General features: G+C 41.8%; 1 protein-coding gene across 6 annotated transcripts in view; it reads right to left on the reverse strand.

The window, feature by feature from the left end:
• Nucleotides 1-21448, reverse strand: part of TNIK (TRAF2 and NCK interacting kinase) — a 357471-nt gene that overhangs the window by 50867 nt on the left and 285156 nt on the right. For 5 of the 6 annotated variants that reach the window (XM_019503300.1, XM_019503299.1, XM_019503298.1 and 2 more), the window contains 4 exons: nucleotides 19930-20133; nucleotides 10439-10603; nucleotides 8172-8411; nucleotides 4363-4469 (listed from right to left, as the gene is read on the reverse strand). In XM_019503300.1, coding sequence (XP_019358845.1) covers nucleotides 4363-4469; nucleotides 8172-8411; nucleotides 10439-10603; nucleotides 19930-20133 — 716 coding nt within the window. Of the gene's footprint in view, nucleotides 1-4362; nucleotides 4470-8171; nucleotides 8412-10438; nucleotides 10604-17945; nucleotides 19062-19929; nucleotides 20134-21448 lie in introns of all 6 variants that reach the window. The other variant, XM_019503295.1, reaches the window with a different exon arrangement.

The raw sequence follows: 21448 nt of genomic DNA on the forward strand, positions 1-21448 counted from the left end.
GTGTGTGTGTGTGTGTGTGTGTGTGTGTGTGCGCACTGAAAATTGGGGATTTTTTTTAAATCAGAGAAAGCCAGAATCCCTGGATTTACGAGACAGGACACATGGACTCTATCCCTGCTCTGGCTGGGGGGAGGGGTTGGAAGCAGTGCATCCTGGGATGGTGGAGAACTGCAAAATGCTCATTTTAATCTCCAAGGAACACACAGAAGATACCTTACACAACCTAGGTAGCATGGCCCAGGGTTAACCCTCGCTCAAAGTGACAGAATTTTGAGATGCTCAGAGAACACTACAAATGATTTAACAAAGCTTTAACATGCAGCTGCTTGTGTTTTAGGTGAACTTAGCGTGGTGTAAGTGCAATGTACTTCTTCACCCTTAAAATCTTATGATGGCACAGCAGCTGGTAGCTTTCACACGAGTTAGCAGGATAAGCAAAACTCTTATAACATTTACCAAATCTAATAATTCAAGTGAAACCAGGTTTTAGGTAACTCAGGTTAAGAACACTTTTTTCCCCCTAGTATAGACAAGAACTAAGCACTTTTACAAATTCTTTTGCTTGTCACTAACTGGCTTCCAGGAAAGCAAGAAACAAACAGCTAATACATCCCACCTTAGAGTTTCAGCTACCCTAGACAAATTGGTCACATTCCCTCAGCCTAAGCAGACATTTTACTGATCTTAATATTTGACTGTCATAGGAAAACCTATGCATGCCAAAGCCATTGCTGATACCATTACCCTTTCGTGCCTCTATAATTAGAAGGTCAATAACATTTTCATTCTGAACTATGGATCAGATCACCAGTTGGTGGAAATCAGCAGAATTCTACTAATGTCAATGGTTCTATGCCAGTTTATATCCATTGAGAATTTGGACTCCTGTTTTTAAAGAGTGAAAATGGATTTTTTTCTATTGTGCTGAAACTGCTTCCAAGAAATATTACGTAAAACGGTTTTATCTATTTAAATGGTTAGAAGCAGCTAAAATAAGATTCATTTGCTCGTGCCAAATTCTAACTAAAAGAATTCTTTCATTAAAAGAAATCCCTACAATTTTAGATTTATTTATTATGAATAGGTTAAAAATATTCTGTTTAAGAAGCTGGTCCTTGCAGTTCACAGATTAGCTATGTTTCAAGGCTCTGCTAAAGTTTACCATATGATTGCAAATTATTTTTTTGCTGTGCACTCTAATTCTCTGATTTTCATGGTTTCATCTCTCAGGCATTGCAAACTGCACAAGTTACCAACCGTATATTACTACCTCTTCCTGTCTCACCCTCCCTTACACCATTTTAGATCTGGAACAAAAAATGGTTTTGGTTTACACACAGCAACCTCATTTACAGCACAGAATCCTCATTTGGCACTGCAATAAGACCCAAAAATGTATTCACCCAGGTTTACACAATTTATTTTTCTGCAATATGTTTGCTTATCCTTCAGAATCTTACTGAAAATGAATGGAAGCTTATTCCATTGCTTTCATTTAAGGTGCTGCATTATATAACGTGTAATTTTTAACACTGGCACTGAATATCAATCTTCAAGTGTGTTGTACATATATTATAAGCGATCTCGAGTAATTTAGCCAGTGGGCAGAATAGTACAACTGGCATTTATTATAAATCATCATATTGCCATAATTGATTTGTTGGCATTATCGTTTGGATACTGAGAAGGACAAATATTAGAAAGTATTTCTGCCCAGCATACCTTGCGTCTACATGGTAAGTTAAGATGATTGCAGAAAGAACATGCTTTCTGAGCATAGCAACTTCCCACGTTTGCTAAGGGTAACAAATAAGGAAAGAATATTTAATACAAAATTAAAATTTATACAAGGGAGGAATCCATAATAAAAAGGTAGATTGATAAAGAAAAGTAAGAAGAGAAGACACATTGGTGCTATTGTGATTCACCAACTGTAGGTCTACAGAATACATGGTTTAGCTGGGGCTTCCTTGGCTAAGGGGTTAGTCAAGAAATTTCTTTTTAAATTGAAGCAAGAGATGCAATTATCTGTATTGACTATAACCAATACCTCAAATATGTTTCAAAAGCAAGATGCCATTCCTGGAATTAAACAGTCCAATAGTAGCATTATTATTATTATTTCTCTCATGTCATAATTACACTTATAGAAATGTCATTGCTTTTACAGGAGTTGCTTTAGACTGCCATTCATAAATGGCATGAGATTCTGTGCTAGAGAACTGATGATGATTTAGCTATGGATGACAGGTAAGAGAGATGAATCAAGGTCCATGATAGGGACAGAATCCTTCCATTCAGAAAAAAAAGTTTTTTATTTCTAGATCATAATACCCATATCACTTATTTCAAGATGAGCCTGGTACACTCTCTGCAGTGCTGCTTCTGCGTAATTTAGACATTAAACTGGAAAAATGGTTTATATTGAAAGTCACTATTAATTTAGCTTAGAATATCCCATGTCATTTGAAGCCTTTGACCTTACCCTAACGGACAAAGTGAAACAAAGAAAACCTTCAAACATTTTTCCACAAAGAAAGTTATATAGAATACAAACATTTATCCTAAGATTTAAGCTGGCATTTCATTTGATAAGATCTGTAGTTCTGTTCACAACACTATCACAGTCTGCAGATCAAATACTAGCTCTCATACGCCTAAGCTCCATCTTTTTCCTTCAATTCTGAACAAGCCTGCTGTATTTTATATTACTTTTAAAATGGTTCATCTGCAACATGTTCTGCCAGTGCACAGGGGGAAAGAGATGACAGTACAGCAAGGGCAGGCATTGGGGTGCAGTTAGTAGGTCAGGCTCTTTCCCAGGAGTTGTATAGTTAATTGTTCTCTAATGTCCACAGTACATGGTAGCCAAAAGTACATGCTACTCCTATAAGACTTATTCTACATCTACTAACATCAAGGACATTTTTTTTCCTTCACTTGAATTTAAATATGATCCAACTTTCTGAGCACCAGGGAAGTTGTCGCATCACACTTCCGCCTGGCACCACACATGGAATTCTCTGGGTAGCAGAAATACTGCAACACACCTGCTGCCATCCCTGCTCCCCACTCGCATCACTGCTCCAGCCAGGATTTGGCTTCCAGGGGCATTTATACATGTGCTCCAGGAGTGGAGGTGGGGAGAGGAGGAAGGAGAAAGGCACTGTTTTAATTGGAGTGGCTCCAAGAGCCACTCTAAAACACCCAGAGCATCTCATGTATCAGTGTCCCCACACTTAAAAATGGCAGCAGGATGTGGTTGAACTAAAGCTCGTTTAATGAGCATTAGTTCAAGCACCCCACTACCATGTTTAAGTGGGGGGATACAGATACATGATATGCTGGAGTGCTGAAATTACTACGCTCCCGCAGACTTGATTAATTGAGCCTGCTCCAATGCACGTCATTAGTAGTTGCAGCATGTCAGAGCCTCACTGCTCATGTATAGGCAAGCTAGTATGCTAAGGAGCAGGAAAGAGCTGAGAGGACCTAATCTTGATTCTGCTAAAGTCAATGGCCAAATTCCTATTTGATTCAATAGGGAATTGAAGACACTTGTAACTTCCTGGAAAGTTTAAAAACACAGAAAATCTCAGCTCACTAGGCAATTTGCACAAACAGCATGAGGCACATGGAGTCTGAACATTCAGAGCCTTCAGTGCTGATGTTAAGAAAAAAAAATACTAATTCATACAAACCAACTGTTTCCTAGGTCTAGGAAAGCAACTGTAATTTATCAGTTAAAATATGATGAGAGAAAATAAAGCACTTAAGAAAACACATGTTTTTTCTTGTGTTATCAGAAATAAAAGATTCAGGTATATCTGCACTACAGTTCTAACCTGGCAGGAGAATGGGTAGACATAGCTGAGTGGCCTTTAGTTAATACTAGTGGTAGTGAAAGTGCTATAGCACAGGTGTCAATATAGGCTGTACCCACCCACCCAATAGCTTGGGACGGAACTCACTGGCTGAATCCTCTGCCACTGTGGTTTTCCTGTCACTGGTACTCATCAAGCTAGTACAAGGTGCTGCAATCACGCCTCTGGATTGCAGTATAGATGCAACCTACAGGTTGTATAGTGGAAAATTCACCATTATTTTGCCCTTAGCAGAATCAGTTACTATGATGGTTGTTTTTCCATGACCAGACTCCTGTTCCTCACTCCCTACCCAAAGTGGTAAACAGATGGTTGTAAAAGAAACTTCATGCAAACCTCCATGAATAGCACATTTTCCATGAACTCCAGGTGACTCTAGATCATGCCCCGATGTTTCCCCTCCACTTGGAAGTCTTGAAAACTGGCATACCAGGAATTAAAATGTAAGAGTAAGTGAAATTTTGCTCTTGTTCTATACCTTGCTCTGATCGGTTGTGATCCTAGTCTAGTTCCCAATGCACTGCCATTTCCAGGAGAGTTCTTTCTAGCTAGAGCAGGGGATATGGAAGTTGTTCGCTGAGGCACCTGCAAGAAAAATCAGCACAGTCAAAGCTATTAAGACTAGACAATTCAACCTGGCTCTTCTCTTCTAATATTTGGGGAGATCAGGTTTCAGCAGGCTTTCTGATTTGATGTGTAATTAATTTCCCACGGAGAGAGAATAAATATTTATAGTGGTTATGAAATACAGAATTCTTGGCACCAACTATGCATCATAGAAATACGAGATAAATGCCTCCGTGGGTCTTTATTTCATCTTTTGCAAGGTATGGCTGCTCCTGAAGGCAGAGAGCTTCATGAAATCCCCAAAATGTATCCATTAATATCAAGCAGGGAGATTTATATACTATCAAACATGGATTGCATAAGCTCCAAATTTCACAAAAACCCACATCTAAGACAGAATGGTTGTTTTAACTTTGGCAAGGCCAAACTCCGGACTAGTCAGAAAGGTCATTTCAGCAGCCATTAAAAAGAAGAGTTCATGCAAAAATAAGTTATGCTGTGACAAAATCAGTTCAGTGCAATACAATACAATGCAGTGGTTACAGACAAGGGTTGGGAAGAGGAAGTCACAGGGTGGAATCCAGGCAGAGGCTTAATTCCCTTGATCAAATGTCTTGAATTTTCCATGCTTCAGTTACTGAAGCCCTATAATGGCTGAAAGCCAGACCTCACAGAAACCCAGACATTCAGCGGGGATTGCTCACCTTATTGTAACCACAAACCTAAAAACATCCCCTGCAAGCCCTTTCTTGTTACAAAACATTTACTCAGGACCTTTCTCTACAAAGCCAGAACATATGACACTGATTTATCCCACTGCATTTAGAGAGTCAATGCTCTGTGCAGAAAGTTATGCAATACCTAGACCCCCTGGAAAGAGCTAAGAATGATTCTTACCTGTGGAACTGCCTGCTGCAAGATGGCATAAAGGCCAAAAATTATTATTATTATTATTTTTTTTATTTTTTTTAGGTAACAATGAGAACATTCATAGTCGTTTTAGGGAGGCTAAAATAATTTGGAACAGAGAGAAGGAGAACATCACATCCATGGGCATACCTAGGCAACAACTGTTCTGGTTAAAAAACACAATTCCCGTATGGATATATTACTTTGTCATTGTCTTTAATGAAATATCTTTCACCTTCCTCTGAAGCATCTGGTTCTGGTACAAATATGGTATGACAATTCCTATGGCTCTGCAGTAGGTTTGAGGGTAAATCCCAAGTGTGACTATCAATACAAGCCAGAATTTTCACAATAATTATTGATCATATTAATTTATAACAGGTCCATTGCCATTCTAGATGTAATCTATTGATCTAAATGATATTTTCCCCACATTTGAAAGCATGTACTCTATGCACAACTGAAATGACCAACCAATTTTCTTTGAAGAAGCAGAAACTGTGGTGTTACCAGCTTGAATATTGCTGCATGCAGTTCTACAGTCACAGTGAGGAAAATGCCTGAAAGAAGAAAAGCACTGTGCATTCTCGTTGTTTTCTGAAATTAGACACCTATGTAGGATCTCCAATGGACTTTCAAATTCAGCGCTAAGAGTTTGGGACTCAGAACACCCAGCTACTGGTTCTTTGGGGTCCAACAGCAGAAGCATCCTTGCTGAATGTGTCATGAGTGAGAAGCTTTCTCTGCATGAACTAGATTGTTATGTGCCCCAGATTAATTAGGCTGTAGCAGACTGTAACCAGTCTCCTGAATTTCACCAAGAAATAAAATTGTGGCTGGTGGTGCAGTTATGTTGCCCACAGGTGTCATGTGCTTGCAGCGTAATGTAATTGTTGAGTTTGCCTTGTCTAAAAGCAGCAAGCCACCCTTTTGAGCAACCTGTAAATGAAATACCTGAGTGGCTCTCAAGACTGACTTCTGACAGAAAGGAACATAGATGAAAAGGAACTTTTGAAGGCACTGCCATTATCTGGGAATTCAGAAATGGTAACAAATCTAGTAAGACCCCAATTGCCCAGCACTTTGACGACAGGCAGACACCAGCTGAAGGTACAGACACAGCTCCTGTCTATCCTCAAACATCCCACTCTTATCTGGACTGAGCCTATATCCACTAACTTTCATACATGTCATTATCTCCAGGATATACTAAGAGAGAAACACTACAAGATGAAGGAGATGGTTCTGTCCAGGCTCCACAAGAAGAAATGAGTACCATCAGCATATTAAAGGGCTCTGTTACTCATCTCACAAGCTCTCATAGTATCTTCATGTACAGATTGAATAGGGCGTGAACTGCAGAACGGCCATAAAACCCTGTCAGCAAGACCCCTTGAGATGAGCAACTGCTTAACATAATGCTCTGATAGTCAACTGAAGGACATTAATAACACCAGCTCAAAACAGCACTCGCCCAACCCTGTCAGATACTCCAAACAGATCAGTACGATCTCCTAGCAGAACACTGAAGAATACTGATAAGATGTCTCTAGTCATCCTATCATCATTGTCTATGTTCCTGGGTAGATCACCTAACTGTTCTTTGCCTAGATCTGAATCTCTATTGCCCAGATTCCAAAAATCCTGGCAGGCAGCAGCTGTTACCAGACCTGTCCTGCTCTCAACTTCAGAACAGCACAGCTCAGGAATGGAAGGCTAGAGGCAACATGGGAACTATTCAAGGTATTTGTGTTTCTCTGAACAGGGGTTGTATCATGCCATATTAAAAGATTGCGGTCAGCTTGTTCTCCCCTTCAGGTATGCACTCATGTATCCTAATCACAACACAGTAACCAAAAATGTAAGTAATATTGAATGCTGAGGCAACACGTCACTATGAGTTCCACTATGAGTGCCTTGCCCAAGTGGCTGATATTTTGTTTTCAGAGTCAAACTGCTTATTTGCTAAAGCATGGCAAAACTCCATCTAAATCATGGAAAAATACTGTTCACTGCACTGTCACAATCAATTTGCAGAACTTTTTTTCTTCGTAAATATGGTCCTAGGCTGAGAGCTTGTTCAGTCTAAGGGAAATCTTAACAGCAAAGTTATAATTCTTCCCAAAAGTAGGTGTATAAACAATACGATTGAAATACTGTACCAGGAGAGTCTTAATTAAAGAAGGTCTGCCAACAGCTGCCACAATATCAATGAAAGAATAAAGCTGCTGGAACCTTTACAAGTCTTCCATTAGGTATTGATTACGACTGCAGGCAGGATACTAACCTAGAATGACCAGTCTTATTGAGTATGACAAATTTTATGTTGCTAATAATTCAATTTAAGCAGAAAGTATTTCCCCCCGCCTCAGGAAGGGAGACATTGATTTGTTTTGGATTCAAATCAGGCTCGAGAACTTTCTTTGCTATTTATCACAAGGCAATATTATTTAGTGGTGGTGTGCATGTGCCAGAGATTTGCTAACAGCATCTACTCAGCAACTTGTACTAAAATGTCAACCTAGTGCATCTCCTAGGCTTGCCTATATGAACACTGCTGCCAACAGGGGTCGAACCTGAAAACTGCTGACCAGCTGCGAGCGGCTAGGCTCCTTTCTGATGATCATCTCCCGAAAGCTTCAAAGGATCAGCCTCTGAGTGTAACAGGATGTGAACTCCACCAACTAAGAAAGAAGCCCCAGAGTTCCACCCTCTGCCCCGCAGCACTGAGCAGTGCTGAGGTGCCATGGGGGGCTAGCTCCGAGATGGCTTCTTTCTAGCTCTGAAAGTTAGGAGCGAGACAAATGTTACCTTTGGTGGAATGTCTTCCTCCTGTCGTAACCAAGAACTTCGGTCAAACTTTTCAACACGAGGGGGGAGAGGAGGGTTTTCTGAGGTGGGGTCCGAGTTCTGCCTTGGCATCTCAGTGCGGTGAGAGGTCACCGTCAGAGCCTCCTGAAACCCAGCCATCCCCTTTGCAGGCTGTTCATGCAGTGACTGAGAGCCAGACAAGGAGCTTCCTTGGGATTTCACAGTGACCAGATGTGGAATCTAAGCACCAAGTCAAAACAAAACTATCAGTACAAAATGAAAAAAAAAAAAAGTTTTAAAAAAGTCAATTAATAGGTCAAATCCATTGAAAAAAGAGCCCTAGGGTTTGAGATCAGCACTGCCTGTTGGTTTCAGGAACTTCTGACTTACAGAGGTTTTTTTGTTTGCCTGTTTGGCATGAACTGCTATGTTAAAGGAATGGTAAGGTTGCATAGTTCAGCACTTTAAAGACAGGAAATGCCAAAGTTAGGATTGCACATAAAAGCTGACTCTGGCAACTTATGCTTATGCACTTAGTATTTTCAAATACTGTAACGTACACTTGTGTTGCTTATGAAAGCTTAACTTTGGCATTCCTTGACTTTTACCTTCTTTACCATGCAACTTTAATACATCGTAACCAGCATTTTAGATGGAGTTTCTTAGGTATGTAAAAATAATTAAAGATAAAGAGATGGAAAAAATAAATCAAAGGAAACTGCTTCAGTTTCCAAGCAGTCTGAGACTGATGTCTTAAAAAAAATAGCAATGATGATGTGAATTTTCACAATCCAGCTATTTAGCCAGAAAGCAGCCTATCCCATTGACCTGTGGGAGGAAGAAGCTCTGGAGTTGGGAAGACACCGAGGATCATCTGAGAACTCTTCAAATGCAACAGTTCAGATCTTTCTCATGAACCTTGTGTAGACAGAGATAGCCCCCATAAGCTCATCTGTGCTTTACAAGATCAGAAGAGAGTTAAGCAAAGGCTCCTTTGATGTAACACAGAACCGGACTTTTTTTTTATATCAGGGTGAACATGGAATGTACATGCATATATGTGTGCATGTCCATAAACACATGGGCACATATTCATATACTACTCCCCATGGTTAAAACGTTCAGTCTGTCACCAGCATCTTAGTAAATGAAAAAATCCATACTTTAAATTGGTTGAAAGTGAACATCAGGTTGTTTCCAAAAAAAATCAAAATAACCTGAAACTGTTAAAGGAGACAGACAAAGCATAATTCAATTTTGGCAGGCACAAAGGTAAATGTGAAATGGAAGTGTATTAATTTTGACTCCATTTAAAAACAGTAAGAGATGGATACTGAAGAGTCGTATTCTGTCCCACGGATTTCATTAGCTAGTTAAAGTTCAGGTTCTGTTACACGGATATAACTAAAGAGTCAAGAGGACGCATATACCACATATGGACAGAATTTGTCATCTGGGTATTCTTCTGTAGAACTGGGGTAAAGACTTTGTATCCAATATTGGCTTCAGATGCACAAGGAGCTGTGTTTGCACTTCTGATAGCAAAACAGTCCCCATCTCAACACTCTTACTACTTTTTACGGCAGTGTGCTTTTGTAACTTGTGGCTGGCATTAGCTTTTGAAGTGGTGATTGCCCATACATTCCTATCCTAATTCCACTGATTCCCTTTCCAGATGCATGTTCATGTATTTGTGATGATGCACTGATGTTAATCAAATGTAAAAGCAAATCTTCATGAAAAGAGTACAAAAGAAAAGAAAAAGAAAACAAGAAAACTCTATAAACCAATGACCCTTAGACTCAAGCCAGACTTGGTCCACAATACGAGACCCTCTGACTTTAATTCTCTGTATAAAGGGTTCCCAGAAGAAACCGAGGGATTGTCATACTGGACCAAACCAATGGTTCATCAACTTTACTTCAACAATAGACAACACCTGATGCTTCAAAGAAAGACCCAGACCACCATAATGTATCCTACGATCTTAGGTTATACTGGGAGGGGAGGGAAAAAGAGTATAACACTGTTGTCAATTCATGATCATACCACAAAGCACTTACAAGATCCCTAAATCCTTGTAAAAGTATTCCATGTAGTATACATGCAGATGTTGCCCTTTTTTACAAGCACATTTGGAACTGAAAATTGTGTATTAAAATTTTATTTTGTTTTGATCCACAATTGTTGTGGCTATCTTACCAGACCAACCAGCCTCTTGGTTCCTGTAATTAAACTCGCCGGCACCTAGAGTTAAAGCATCATACCTGCGGATCCACTGGTCTGAGCATGGGTGGTGTCCGAGCTGGCTGTACCCCACTAATGCTAAACGACTCTGAACGAGGAGGCAGGTTTGGATCAGATATCCTGTTAGCCACTTTGTGAGGCATGGCAGGGGAGCTCTGCCGGTTAAGTCGGGAACGTTCCTCTACCTGTGGTAACAAAGGAGTAAAAAATTAAACACAAGGCACCCTATTGCCTCTCCAGGGCATACTCTAAGCACTTGTATAGCCATTTTTCTTTACTTCCAATCAACACATTTTATGTACTTTTCTACAGCCCAGAACCAAATGATGCATTAATTAATTCTAAGCAGCATACTGGGGTAAACTTAAAGAAGAAAGTGCTTCTATGAATGCAGATGAATGGAAGTGGTAATTTTGGAGCTAGACCCACCTATTTAAATAAAAGAAGCCTGGGAGTGGGGATGGTGAAGCTGGAAGCTGCCTAGTCCCTCAGTGGGTTACACTAAATGAAACCCAGCAGGAAACTATAGACAGAAACCAGCACTGCAGCTGAGGTAGAAATAAAAGTGTAAAGAAACACAACACAGAGTGGGAGGGTGAGAAAGAGGTAGAAAAGAAAAGGTCCAAATAACAAAGCTGACTTGGCAGGATGAGCACACTTCTAAACTTTCTAGATAGGATTCATTTTGAATATGACATTCTCTTCCATACCTTGGATCTCATCAGTTGACTCCTTTCCACTTCCTACTGCCTCTGCCACTTCTTCTGGAGGTACCATCTCCTTGCTGATACCCTCCTTCCAATGGAATGGATCTTCTACATCTCTTCTACTTTTCCTGTCTTACCTATTTTCTCTCTTCTTCCTCTACCCTGCTCCAATCTTCCCCATCTTTCCATTTTTCTCTCCGACTTAATGTCTCACTGTTCTTTCCCTTCTCTTTCTAGACTCCTTCTCTCTCTCTGCAGCCTACCTATTAGTTCCCACTTGCTTCCTGCAACGTAAGTGGAGCATTGAGTAAGCTGTTGGATCGACAGTCAGGGTCAGAGGAGAAAGCTTGAAGTAGATAAGGGGTAAAAAAGGAAACCTAAGAAGAGGTAATTCATACTGGCTCATTTTCTTTGCTGGACAGAAGAGCTGAGAGCAACTACTGTGCCACCAATGAAACACCATGGACGCCTCCTGGATAAGCACCCATGTTCTGAAGGGCCCCCTAGTCTGAGATCACATCCTTATTAATCTTCACTGTCTGCGACCAGTGGAGCTGTGCCAGGTTTTCCCCAGCACAGACTTTGCCCCTATAAATATGGATGTGTTCCCCACTATAAAAGTCCAATTGTTATTTTAATAGTGTCAAGGGTATGTTGTATCCAAATGCCTATTGCCTCTCCAAAGCCTAAACTGAACTGTTTTCTTAGAATGCCTCTAAATGCAGTTCAGTGTTAGTTTCTTAACCTGTATCCAAGGCATCCATTTTTGTTTCACTGGGCATTTGAAATACGTTAGTATTATTTGAACAAAACCTCCAAAATGGCTATACAAGTTTGCTTTGAAAGCAGTTCCCCAGCCCTGCCAAGCTTATCACAGGCATAACTTGGTATTGCTCCAAGAGATTATAGCTAAAGAAAAGATTATGTGTTTTGCAACATGTTATATAGCCCTGATCATCCGACTTGTGCTTGCAAAATCTGAGATCATAAATTGATCATATCACCAGGAAATCTCTTAATGGTAGTTCCAGCCTCTGAAACAATAGAAAGCCCCATGAAAATAGTAAAAGGCAACTGAAAACCAAGTCATGCAAATATAGAAAAAAACCCATATCCTTTAAATATAGCAGGCTACCATATGGAGTATGGAATCCAAAAGATCAGGCAGATAGTATAGTAAATGCATTTTTAAGAAATCAAAAGACAACTTATATTTTGCACATATAACCTGTCCTTTTCAGTCTGAAAGGGAAAAAAACAAAAGCTTCAAGGAAACATTGCCAGCTGCAAGAGGGTGTGTCCAGCAGATGCCACCTGTAAAAAAGCTTTAGGAGTTCAACGCCCCGTGCTAACAATCAGCAGTGCATTCCCATGGACAGGAGTGCCCTTACCTCTAGCCATGAGCAACTGAGGGACAGCTTTAGCTAGATTTGAAAAAAAAAGCAATGAACATGGCAGCAAGAAGGTCATTTATTTTGATCTAGAAAGAATGATTCTATCGTCTGCTTATGTATTGTGCACAAAAGGTGATTTACTAATACAGATGTTAAAGCAAAGCCAATTACTTTCAGCTAATCCAGGTGCAAATAGAGAAGAGTCAGAAAATACAGACAGACACTCAGTGGAAGTGTTACTGAAACCTGGTTGTACAGCATACTGTGGACAACAGTACCCACACAACATATATTTGTATAACTATGACTGTATGTAGCTGCTGCCTGTCTTTCATATTAACTGTGGCCTGCATAAACTGGTGTTAAAGATCAGCTTCTAAAACAATAAAAGTTGCATGCATCTATATGGAAGGAACAGCAACTTTTTCAAGTAAGAAAGGGAACATAAAATGTTTAGAAGCTCCAATATATTGCAACAACTACTCTTCGAAGCTAATCTTTCAGACAGGTGAGTAAGGTTGCTTGTACATGCCACAGGTCCGTTTAGTTCTCCCTAAATTGAAATGGTGGGTTTTTAAAAACACCACTTCAATTTAGAGAGAATTAAATTGAACTAAACTCCTGTGGCTTGTACACAAGGGTGGAGGCCTGATCCTTACCTGCCTCTTTGGCAGCAGAGGGGGTGTGGGGGGTGGAGGGGCAAGCTGCCGGCAAGCCAAGTGGTCCCTGCATGGGGACCCTCCAGGCAGCACTCAGTTCAAGTGGTCCTGTGGGGCGCTGCAGCCGCAGAGGGAAGTACCAACCCCCCACTGCAGCCATGGAAGGAAACACTGGGCCACCGCACAGCTCAGGCAGACAGGCAGGCTCCGGGGGAAAAAAAAAAAGGAAAAGAAAGAAAAGAAAAGAAAAAGAAAATCAAGCTCACCACTTTATTTTTCCTTCAGTGGATCCTGCCCGCACAGGCTGCTGCTGGGTGCCACAGCCCCTGAGCTGTGCGGGGCTATGCGGGGCCCCCAAGCCTTGAGCACATCAGCTTCCAGCACCCCGTGCATGGTTGCACTTGTTAGGTAGCAAACTAAAACATCTTGGAGGTGTTTTACCTTGCTACGTACCAAAGTCATTTAAGGCAGAATACGCTGCCGAGTGTGCAAACAGCAATGCCATTAAAGCGGAGCAAAAGGGCATTTAAGTTGCTTTAAAGGCCAATTGTGTGGCATGTACAAAGGCCAGAAGAGACAATGAAGAAACAAGCCCGATGTGGAGGGGAAAGAAGGGAGTGAAAGGTTATGTCCTTTGGGGATTTTCTCTGCTCAGAAACTGAAGTCCTAAAAGGATGTAAAAGGATGTTTCTAAGGTAATGAATGATTACCTAATCTCAGTGTCCAAACAGTGCAAATAAACTTTCCCACTTAGAGGTGCATTGTGCATAATATATCAGTGGCTGTTCGGAGGTCAGTTCATCAACTCCTGCAAGAGAGTTAGCAGGGTATACACAAAGGCAGGAAGTAGAGCTGAGAGAGAAATAGCATTTCTTTTGAATAAGGATGTATATCTGCATAAATACTGGGATACAGGCCAGTCAACAACAAGCGTATTTCAATCTGTCAGAAAGGAGTTCCAGTAAATCCACCTATTATTCAAGCCTCAGCGCTAACTACAGCCGCCAAGAACGATGAAACTGGAGAGTTCTCCAGCCAACTCTGGGAGCTTGTTGACAGTGCCGAGCCATAATGTGGAGCTGATTATAGAGGATCTCACAGCTCATGTGAAGGAGGAAGGAGGTGGATGAGGGATGAAAGAGGGAGCTGTGGACTAGGAGAGAGACAAAGATACATCTTCCTCTGCCTCCAAGCAGCTTTTTACAAAACACTTTGTTTCTACAACATATCAGAAGAGGCATTCTTGGACTCCCCAGTTCAGATCCTCAGGAATCCTATTCAATTATCTCATTAAAGAGAGGGGGAAAAGTGCTCACAATGCAAGTCTCCAGGAATCTAATATCCATCCAATTCACTGGCCTTTTCTTACATAATTCGAGATTCTTAATATCCCCTCAAGAAAGCTGCTTCCCTGGCAGCAGCATCCCAGAGAGATGGAAAGTGGAAGCCTGATGCATTATTTAAGTGACAAGGTCTGATACTGCAAAGACTGGTATTTACAGTGACACACAGCTGCAGTGGAAACCATGAACCCTAAGAGAAGTATAAATATATGTAAAAGGACTATAAAGGCCAGTTTCTGCTGATCTGGACTCCCTCAGGAACAACTGAATTGAGCCCTCCAATGCAGGACCCAAGATTCAGCATGTGGCCGCCTTTCCCATGCTCCTGCACCCTCGTGCCAATCTTTCTACTACGTGATCAAGCTCAGGGCTTGTCTTAAATGCAGTCAGTTCAATTTAGGTTGAGTAGGAGCAGTCACACTGCAAAACACCACTCCAGATGCACAGAGTGGTTAGATGAGCAGCACACAGTAACTGCTCCCTCAAGGCATTAGTAGCCCGAGCGCCAGGGGCTTTTGATCCATTCCCTAATAGATCCAGTTAGGTTTAGCGTAGAACACCACTTAATCTGTGGGACAGTTAAGAGCCTAGGAAATGCTCCAGGCAGGGTTGTGACACAAGGGTGTTTCAGGTGACTCTGACACACGAGCAGGACATTTCACCAGCAAGCTGGGATAAATAGGCTTTAAATACATGAGTGAGGAGTATGAAAGAACTACCCGGGAAGCAGAAACTGGGGAGAACCCTGTGTCAATAATATAGCAAATTTAAATATACACATCCCAGAATGCACAGCGTTAAGCCAAGTGATTGTGCATTCTGATAAGAAAGGGGTAAAGCATTGATACTGCTGTATCAATGCTGATACATTGATACAGCAGGTTTGAGCTGCGATTCCGAAGTTCAAATTTTCTCCTCTTCTCCTGATTTGGGAGGGTTGTGGATAGCAGGGAGTTGAGTTCAGTAGCGAACCCTGCTAACACTGGACACCTTTGGGATCTTCTATATGCTGTAACAGCAACTGGCACAAGTAGGGGATTATGTTGGGGTAAAATAGGATACAACAGCGGGTAGTTACCCAATTCAGACCTTGCGTGTAAGCTGTATTTTGGATGCTGTACGGGGTTCCTGTAAAGAACAGCTGTTGTGTCAAGCCTACACTCCTGAACATCCACATTCTTGTCCCATCTGTTATTTGCTTTGTACTTCTTCAGGCCTCTATTTACAGCAGAAATTTTATTTTTTTGAGTCTTTTATTAGATTTTTTTTTATACCTACTGTGCTATATAAGTGTTATAAACAACACCAAGGAGCATACCATATGGCATTTAGAAGCGTTTTATACCAGTGCCTAAAAACAGTTATCACCCCACTTATAAAAACGCTGTGAAAATGATCAAAAAAGTGGATAAGAGCCCGGCTGTGATAATATGGCCCTGAACATCTTAAACCTACTGCTCTTAACCCAAGAATAATTATGGAGAAAGCAAGAAAATACGACAGGAAATCATGAAGAAACAAGGAGTTAATGTTGGTATTTAACTTGTCACATGAAAGAATCAGTTCAGTGTGTCTCACAATTTCTACCATGTCCAAAAGCCAACAGGCGCGACAGCATGAAATACCAGAGTGCCTGGAAGCAAACAAAAAAAAAAAGGGCATCTCTGTCAGCATGCAACAGAATGGGCACCAGGGGAAAAACAGAACAAAAAAACCTGTGAGCACTAGGGATGCAAGGCACCAAAGGAACAAATAGCATGAGATGGCAAATAGCACATGCTGTATGCCTTGTAGGTATAGTTAAGAAGTGAACCTTTCCAGTTTGTGTACCTATAGAAAATGAAAAGGATTAGACCACTTGCAACTAGGCTGAGTCATCCATTATCATATTATGCACTCTACAACAGTAGATCTTAAGGAAGCAAGTAGCTTAGTGCTTCCCGTAAGTTTGGGTGGCCCAAACTACCTCTTAAATACAAAATGAAGGGAGGTACTAGTGAAAATTCTCTAGATATTGGTATCTACATCCATAAGATATATCTAAGTTTTGCTGCCTATGTATGTCACGTGTATGTTCTAAAGTAATAAGTCATGTCTTACAATACATCAGATACATCTCATATTCTGTAGGTTAGTCATTTTTCTCCCTTTTGTTAGAAAATTGACCTTATCATATGGGCAAATCAGTTATTAAAAATACATGAAATGTGGAAATGTTAAATGCAAGAGTAAATCACCATTTTCCTGCAGCGTGCAATTCAGCAGAAGGCTGATGGGCAGATTCTGCTGCTTTTACTCACATTATGCACTTGCTTATGTGCTAGAACATGGGGTGACTTATTAAAAAAAAGCTACTACTCAAAAAACAACCCCCCATCCCCTGCAAAAACCGCACTCACCAGCTCTGGCAGCAGCCAGGGGGGCTCTGGGGCCATGTGGCAGAGCCTGGCAACTAAAAAGAACAAAAAGCCCCCCCACAAAAAAATCATGGCCCCCCTCCCTGGCTTTGCACCCATGTAGCAGATGTTGAGTCACACCGGTACAGTGCAGCTTGGCAAGGTACTGCGCGCTGTCTGGAAGCTGGGATGGCTCCAGGTACTGCTCAGCCCCAGCTCCCAGACAGCGCATAGCGCCGTGAGCTGCACTGCACCTGTGCCACGGGGCAGCTGCCGTGTGGGTGCCAGGCAGGGGGGGTAATCCCCACAGCCCACTGGTTTGTTTTTTTTTTTGATTTTTTGTTTGTTTGGTTTTTTTTTTGTTTTTTTGGTTTTTTGGGGGTTTTTTTTTTTTTTTAAGTGCTGGGTGCGGGATGGGGCCGGGCCAGGTAGGGCAGCCATGGGGGCTTCTCCTGCAGCTCCCCCTGCCCGGGGAGAGGCAAGCACAGCCGAAAGAGCCACCTGCAGCTGCCTGGCTGTGCCTGCCTCTCCCTAGACAATCCGAAATCTCTGAAACAGCGTCCAAACTCCGAAACAGATTTGGCCGTATTGAAACGGAACAGTGAGCCGCAACACCAAAACGAATCACTGTCCTCTGAAACAGCCAAATTCAAAATCAAAATGAGACACAGCCATTTTGCACAGCCCTACTACTCACCATGTCCAAGACCAATAGTAACAGAATCAGGCCCTTGCCTTTGAAACTGAAAGCCCTAACTAGGATTGTCCTCCCTTATCCCAAACAGCAACAATTATTTCAAGATTTGTTTTTAGAAATCTTTTCGTAGATGGATTTAAAAACACTGAAATGCCAGAGGCATATGTAAAATATTCATTTAAAACAGGGTTTCTAAAGATGGAATTTCAGCCTGTTCCCCTGCTTGCTGCCACATATTTCCACCACCGCCAAAGCCCAAAAGAAAGCACCAAGTTTTATAAACATTTGGCAAGCGCTTGGCTCACTGGAACCAAGAGAAGATGTTACCCACCAGAGGTGGTTCAGGGTTATGTTGCCTAGCATATCTCAGATCAGGAGTACTTGATGACAGGAATGTCTTGTCCGCAGGCATATCTATAAAACTTTTGCCATTATGTACTTGAGGAAAAAGCTTGGGAGAACAACCAGAAATGTTGGAGAATGATCCCAGGGTTATCTTTGAAGATACGCTACTGCTACTGAAAGCTTTGGGAGACTGACTTAAATGGGAATTAAGGGGAGATATGAGAGAGTCAAGAGAAGGTGAACGAGAGCCAGAAGTTAAAGGAGCTGATATGGGTACATTCAAATGAGAACTTTGTGGGGAAAAGCCCAGAGATGAGTGGGGAAGTTGTTCCAGGCTCTGTCCTATTCTCTTTTGCATTTGTGCATGCACGTGGTCTGTAGGTGTCAGGAGCCATGCTGGTGAACCCTCCCTGGAAGAAGTGTGATTCTGATGAAATGCTTGACACTTCATTTTTCTCAACAGGTGCTCTGGGCTGGACTGGCTTAAGTTTAGGTTATCATGCCCCTGTGGGCTGCCTTTTCTTGAGGGAACCAATGCATTTTTAGGCACATGTGAGTGTTTAAGTTTCAGTCCCCTGTCCTTGTTACATTCCTTAAAGTCCTTTTTTACCCCTTGTTGAGGCAAATATGAATGCATTGCTTTTAAAATATTGGGAGAAGAAACACACTTCGCCTCTAGTTCTGATGTCCTGACTGGGCTGCATCCTTGAGAGCGGGACCCTTTGAAGGAGAGAACAGAGCCCTTCTTTCTGGACTGTTTTCGAAGCCCAAGCCTATCTTGACAATATGCTGGAACAGCTTCTCTGCCCCTCTGGGTGTATTGCTGGACCTGAGGTGTTGGTTTAGAAATGGTAATAACTGGCAATACTGGTGTTTGCTTAGCAGTAGCTAACTGCCTCAGTTTCTGAGGATATGATGCTTGCAGGTATTGTGGATTTGGTGTAGCTGAGGGCTGTGACTTGGAAAGATCAGAAGACGGCTTAACGTTGAACTGTGAAGCTGCATCTCTGCCAGGACTGAAGGATGCCAATTGTCTGGCAACAGAAGAATGATTCTGCTTAGCTGGAAGAACAGGCGGGTTATTAAGAGATCGTTGTTGTACCTGGGAGTAGAATTACAAAATTAAACCATTAAAACAAAGCATTCGAGGACAAACAAACAGCAATAACGCACAGTGCTCCTGCTAGCATGTGACCAGAACGCAAGCGTAGGGAAAAGAGGAGAGGAATGGATTCGATCCCAAGCGTTCCACTGCCTCTGCATGTGCTATCTCCTTCAAGGCTGTTCAGTTAGGTGGTGCTTAAGCATGCAGATTTTACAAATTCTAAAACAACCAGGAATTGATGCTATTCCCTATTTTTCTATGAAAACAAGACTGTCAGTAGAGTTTATGTTCCTGAAAGCAGAGAACAACAGTCGCTCTACAAGACAAATTGCAATATATAATCTCTGTAACAGGAGAAAAAACCCTTCCGCTTGCAGCAATCACTGTACACACCTTGTAGCTCCAAGGTCAGCACATAACTGAGGTCTGAACAGGGCAAAAAAATCCTCTTCAGAGTGACTGACTTGTGCTTTGTCAATTTTCATCCAAAAACTGGCACCCTAGTAATAATTATACCACAGAACAGAGCCTCCTGACTCTATTCTTGGCCTGGCAGCAGGACCTGTCGACTGTAACTGAAGCACAAAGATAACTACAGTTGACATTCTTGAATCCTGTTGAGTTTCTATATGGAAACCTCTCTCCATACCCAGACCTCCTGTCGGTGTAATTAACTGCAAGCATCTCCAAACCAGGCCAGTAGAGTGACACAGGGGAAGACAATCTGGCATCTGACCCAGGAAATGCCATGAAAAAAATTTCAGACAGAACTGTGATCAGCCCTTGTTCTTCATGTATAACGAGCTAACTTGATAATACAAATAAGTAAAGATCTAGTGCCAAAAAGTGCATCACACTTTCCTACCTCCTTGGCCCAAGCTGGCTTCTCACTGGCATTTATCCCCTCCTTGTAATGGTACAGTGGCTTCTTCTCTCCTGGTCTCTGTTCTTGTCGCTGTTGTTGCTGCTGCTGTTGCTGTAGGGACACCAGGTAGTCTCGCTCTTGCTGAAGTTGCCGCTGCAGCCGCTCTGCTTGCCGCTGTTCCTCTAACTGTTTGCGCTTATACTCCTACCCAGAACAACAATACAACAGCATGGGTCCACAAAGACATATGGCTGAAGCCAAGCCCTAGCATATGACTTTTAATTTTGTCTATATCTACACTGATAATTAGGGTTGACCTTAAGGTCATCCTCAAGCTCACATCCACCAACTTCGGCTAGTTCTGGGTGACCTTCCAGTCAACCCTAAATATCAGAGTAGGCACATATTAAGTTAGTCTCTCTGCATCTGCTTCCGATACTGAAATTGGCTATAGCAACATGTAGCTTATTAAAAGGCACTGCAAAGAGTAGTTACTTAGGACAAGATTGCAAACTGCTTGCCTGTACTGGTGAGCAGCTGTTCACACAAGCAGCCCAGCCAGAGTTAATCATGACCTATATATATGGCACAACGTTGTGGGACACGGCAGGCTCTAACCAAACAGGGTAAATTAACCTGGGCAGAGCATTTTGCTAAAATGGCTGTGTTGCTTTGGGTACCTGTGGCATCTTGTTTAGAACTAGCACCTACGTATCGAAACAGCAGTACACTGTATTAGGCAGACGCACGCTCAGGGCAAGCAGTTGTTACACAGAGGGAATGAAAGGTTCAGGCTTCTAAAGAAGTTTGAGAATTTAAGTCCAAATTCAGACCTCCCCCTGCAACCCCATCGGGTTTAAACCTGGCTGAAGGACAAAAAAAAATAGGTGCCAGGTCCTTTAACTTTAACCACTCATTTTTAAAGCCACATTTCAAATGGCGGTTTTGCCTTGAGATCTCCTCAGCAGCCTTTACGCTCCCCCCACCCCAAAAAGAGAGAGAAGCAGGTTAACGCTTGCATAGAGTTGACCAAACAAAGCTACTCAGTGTATGAACCTTACTGAGATTAAAGGTGCAACAATTTGCCCCAGAGTTTTCAGTATGTATTTGAGGGGGAAGGGGGGCAATGGGCCAATCCAGACAGGTGTTGTGTATCTTCAGTTCATACAAAGCCAATTGGACTTGATGGCACATACAGCCTCATAAAATCAGTTTATTGTGGCAACACTGGCACAGCAGAGACAATTAAATTCTCTCTTTGAATCCCTCAGGCTTTTAAAAGGTTTAATTAATAAATCATTAATACTTAACAAGCGTCTTTAAAAAGGAGGGATTTATAGGAGTTCTTTTTGCCTAAATAAAACCAGTGGAAAGAGAGACAAATAAGAGGCTTTGTAGACTGGAAAAGAAAAGAAAACAATTGTTATACATAGAATTCTTACGGGGGGGGGGGGGGGGACACCGGGGAAAATGGGAATTTAAAAAAGAATGTTGTGAGGGGAAAAAAACCCGGAGGGGG

Source organism: Gavialis gangeticus, unplaced genomic scaffold (assembly GCF_001723915.1).
Source record: "Gavialis gangeticus isolate Ggan-Ray unplaced genomic scaffold, GavGan_comp1, whole genome shotgun sequence".
NCBI classification, from domain to species: Eukaryota; Metazoa; Chordata; order Crocodylia; family Gavialidae; genus Gavialis; species Gavialis gangeticus.